Raw genomic sequence first — 5,068 nt, forward strand, 5'->3', positions numbered from 1 at the left:
CCTGGTGCAAATTCAGGGCTGCTAATCATACTAAAGCTGAATATTCAGCTTTAAAAAAGAAATGTTAGAATTTGTTACACTATCGTAAGTCACCTGTTGCACAAAATTCTGCCCCCACAGCACATCACAATTGTAAGTTTGCTGGAGATGTTTTGCCACTTCAATCTAAAATAAATGTAAAGTGATAATCAGCACATATTTAAAAAAAAGGAAAACTGTTTTTATAATAAAATTTCCAGCTGGGGCTTTGGTATGTCATATGTAAATATGCTCTCATATTATACACAGGCGAGTGGTATTCTGAATCATAAACGTACATTAAAGAAGGTAACTTGAAAGCACATGCTGTGCACATGGGCATCAATAGCTTTCATTTTAACATGTTATACATTTGGCTTTACTTCACATTTCTTACTTTTTTTACCAAAAAATCCCATAAACTTCAAATCTGTAGATTGTGGATGAATTTGCATGACATAATAATGAACAGAATTGATTTTGTGGAGACTTCTCATAAATGTTTAATAAATTCTCTCCCTTCTTGCCTGTATTTCATGCCTGAGTTTCATATACTGGTTGATGAAAGTGCATCCGCTGGTTAAGGTAAGAGTGTCAAGGGTCAGTTGTTGTGGAGTGTCATAAATGTGTGTGTGAAGCATTTACATTAGCATCTTTTCTGGACTGGGAGATAGTTGAGCTCTCCGAGGGTGCATTGTGAGAGGTCCAGGATGAGTTTGGCTGCAGCCTTCTGGATGGTAAGAAGTCTGTGCAGGAGTTGGGCAGATCATCTAGCGCAGAGTGCTTTGCTGTTATCCTGTCTGCCAATTATGAGTGCTTGTGTGATGGTGCAACTGGTCTTCTGTGGAATCCACTTGAAGATCTTGTGTGGCACACCAGGATGAGGAAGCAGGATGAGGAGATAGCATTGACTTGTCGAGACATGGTAAGTTTTTTTGTTGAGGATGGTTCTGAGATTTTAGGTGTGGTCTGTGAGTGAAGGTGAGGAGCCTACCTTGGCGGGACACATCAGGATGCATACCCAGGAGAGGGCATGCTCTGGAAAATCAGAATCTCAGTCTTGTCCATGTTAAGCTTTTGGCAGTTGATTCTCATACAGGAAGCTACACTGTTCAAGCAGTCAGTGAATATGATTCTGGTGTTTTTTGTTTTTTCAGCAAAACCTGTTTATCTAATTTGATATAAATTCTTTTGGCTTTGCAGGACTTTAGGCACTTTCAGAACATCTGCCAGATTGCATGCAAAGAAAAATCAGTGGAAGGGTCGGAAAAAGAAAATGAAGAAGTGAAATACAGAAACAGAAACAGAATGTTCAGCAAAGTACAAAACAAATGAATGACATAAAGGATGAGCTGAAGTACTGATTTTTGACTACCTGACTTGATGAGAAAGTGAATAGATATGTTATGGATGTGTTTACTTTAGTTTTAGCTCGCACCTAAACAGTGCCTCTTACAGTAGGGAAGCACTTGTGAAATTGCATGGGAAAAAACACATATCACTTACTATAGCCATAATAAAGATTTGATCATTGTTATGCATTTTAATAATGATGCAATCAATAGTTGAATGACATTATTGAAGAATTCATTTGTGGATGACACTTTGCCTCTGTTTTTGTAATTGAGAATTTCCCAATTATCTAGCTGTAATAGAACCTCATGTCTCTTTTTTAGCTCTCATTCTTCCTGGAAGGTTCCATATATTGGACCAATGCAAGAAGGCAACAAGACTCATTTAACAGAATTCATACTCTTAGGACTCACAGATGACCCTTCACTCCAGTTCCCGCTCTTCATGTTCTTCCTTCTAGTTTATGGTTCAACCCTTCTGGGTAATATTGGAATCATGGTGTTAATAAGGATGACACCTCGACTTCACACACCTATGTATTTCTTGCTCTGGAACTTGTCCTTTGTGGATATCTGCTATTCCTCAGTCACTACACCCAACATGCTTGTTAACTTTTTAGCAGAGAACAAGACAATTTCATTTCCCGGATGTGCCATTCAAATGTTTTTCGGATTTGCCATTGGTAGCACAGAGGTGTTTCTCCTGACTGTAATGGCCTATGATCGTTACATAGCTATCTGCAATCCTTTGCTGTATTCAGTCATCATGAACAAAAGAACATGCATTTGTCTTCTTGTCTTCATATATTCAGTTGCCATCCTCAATGCCTTTACTCATTCCTACTTCACTTTTAAATTACCTTTTTGTGGATCAAATAAGATTATGCATTTCCTCTGTGATGCTCCTGCAATCTTGAAGATTGCCTGTGCTGATACGTCCCTTAATGAGGCTCTTCTGGTTTCAATAGCTGGTGGACTCATACTGTTATGCCTCATTATCATACTTATTTCTTATTCTTGCATAGTGGCTGCCATTCTCAAGATCAAATCCCTGGAAGGGAGGTGGAGGGCATTCAGCACATGCTCCTCCCACTTTGTCTGTGTGATTGTATTTTTTGGCACACTTGTTTTCATGTACGCCCAACCTACTTCGAGCCACTCAATGGCCGAGGACAGAGTTGCATCAGTGTTCTATCTAGTAGTAATACCTATGTTGAACCCACTCATTTATAGCTTGAGAAACAAGGAGGTTAAATGGGCAGTTAGAAAAATCACAAAGAGAATATGACTGACGTATAAACTATGGATTTAATAATGAACATTGCTGCATAAACATTTATCAATGAATGTATAACTTACTCCAATGTTGCATTGTATGTCAATACCCCATTCTGTTTACCCTTTGCAGTATTATGCAATAAAGTGCTAACTCTGCAGTAAATAAAAAAAAGGTTAAGCCCTTCAACCATGTGGAAAATAACTTGCAATAACATGGAATTACCTGTCGCTACACATAAAAGTCTTCTCCTCCTCACATCCTCCTCAACTCTTGGATTCCACAAGAAGCTGAAGACCAGTTTTTTTTAGTAATCCCACTAACCCTGGTTGTGCTTAGACTCCCATCTTCTGCTCAGTTCTAGCATAGCATAATATAACATAACATAACATTACATAACATAACATAACTGGGAGAAATTGGGTTGTTGGTTGACGGGGGTGTGAGCCCTCCTCAAGCAACAACCACATTCCCCATCCATCAGGATAAACCACAAACCGTCACAAAATTAACCTGTGCCTAATCCTTTTGTAGTTTCGAAGTAAAAGCAGTCACCTTAGAGACAATGTGTAAAGTATTTATGCAGCAAACAGTAATGTAGTGAAAACACAACAGAGGAAAAATGTCATACTAATGTAGAGAAGTAGAGTACAGTTTCATAATTTTTTTGACAACAAAACCACAAAAATCCAATCAGTAGAACCAGAGTTATTACTTTTGAAAGTTTAAAGTGAAGCCTAAAAGATCAAAGTATCAACCACGGACATCCAGACTTGTGAGATCAGGGCACAGTTAAAAGTTTGGGCCAACCTCAATGGCGCACAGTTCAGATACACAAAGATGACTGGGCTAACCTTCAGACTTAGAAGAAGTGTTAGGGAAAAATGTCTGAGACAGTAAACTTCTGGGGGTAGGGCAGCTGGAGGCACCTGAGGAGGAAGCATCATCATCTGGAGCTACTGGACAAAGTCACAGTGAACAGGAGGAGTTCAACTGATGTCAGCCCAGGATTCAGGACATTAGAAGGGACCTCATGGGAATCAGGAAGTCACTACGGCGGAGACCAGCAAGTCCCATACAGTAGGTCAGCAGAGCAGTTGAAGAGATACCTCTGGAGATTGTTATGTTACTCTAACTCCAAACAGAAGGTCAGCCAACCAACCCTTGAAGTTATTTAGGTACCCTGGGATGATGGGAGCATGTCCAGTCTTCCTTCTGAAACAGTAGGGCAGGTCTCAACCTTAGGCAGCAGGGCAGTCCTCTGACAGAAGAGCATTCCTTCTTCTGTAGTGTCTATATGTTCTGGGGTGTGCTGAAGAGTTGTCCCAAGGGTTCAATATGTGTACCTGATGTAAGCTTTCAAGTGGGAGAAACTTCCAGACTTCTCCCCGCATCTGGTTCTGAAATTTCCTTCCCTCCCCTGTCCAGGCTTCAAGGAGACTGGGTGTACAATACGCTGGTGTCAAGTTAGTTGTGAATGTGCTGAAGCAGTTGCTATGAAATTTAATTGGGGCAGGGAACAGCTCCATCCATCCCATTCTGGCAGGTTGGCCCATCCTGACAACACCTTGCCTTCTTTATCTCCTTGTCTGTAAGGAATACACAAGCGAAACTGCCAACTACAGCCAGCCATTTGACCCAGGATACAGGCTGCAGGCACCAAATGGTTAGGACGAGAAGATGCCACTTTCTAAATGTGATAGTTTCAGAATTGTGACCTAATATTTGAATTTCCTATTAAAGAGGATTTTAAATTATAATTCATTTGAGACCATACATGACATTTCCAAATTAAATTTCTATCTGTTCTGAATCAAAAGTTAGCACCTAATAAATTCATCTTATCCTATTGGAAAGGTAGACCTTACAGTAGTGAAAAATAATTTCATGAGTTTTCACTACCAGGACATGTACAACTTAAAAGTCCACTTTTTAAATAGAATGCAGCCTGCCCCATGGCACTATCCTAAGTGCATCTTATGTTTGTTAGTCCTGGCAAAAAAATTATTTGCTGCAGTGGCAGTTTAAAACTGCAAACAGGCTGCCATCACAAGCCCGAGACATGTTTTAATGGGCTACTTAAGGGGGTTGCACAATAGGTACTGTAGGCCCACTAGTGGCTTTCAATTGAACCACTCTGGGTACATGTAGTACCACTTTAGTAGGGAATTACAAGTACATTAAATTTGATAGTTGGATGTAAACCACTTGTACCATGTTTTAAGGAGAGAGCACACACACGTTCATACTGGTTAGCAGTGGTAAAGTGCACAATGTCCTAAAAGCCAACATATATAGGTTCAGAAAACATGAGGGGTGAAGGAAAAAGGTTTGTGGGAGGACCCTGCAGAGAGAGCCAAGTCAAACAGTGTGCCTAAGAGAATATGTATATCAGATAAAATTGAAGATGGATGCCTTTGAT

General features: G+C 40.0%; 1 protein-coding gene across 1 annotated transcript; it reads left to right on the forward strand.

Moving 5' to 3' along the window:
- Positions 1–1,731: 1,731 nt before the first annotated feature.
- LOC147734974 (olfactory receptor 5AP2-like) lies at positions 1,732–2,658 on the forward strand. Its single transcript, XM_086953717.1, has one exon. It carries the CDS (start codon positions 1,732–1,734, stop codon positions 2,656–2,658), a length of 927 nt encoding a protein of 308 aa, XP_086809843.1.
- The last annotated feature ends 2,410 nt before the right edge of the window (positions 2,659–5,068 follow it).

The sequence above is a fragment of the Lissotriton vulgaris genome, chromosome 1_2 (assembly GCF_964263255.1).
Source record: "Lissotriton vulgaris chromosome 1_2, aLisVul1.2, whole genome shotgun sequence".
Lineage (NCBI taxonomy): Eukaryota > Metazoa > Chordata > Amphibia > Caudata > Salamandridae > Lissotriton > Lissotriton vulgaris.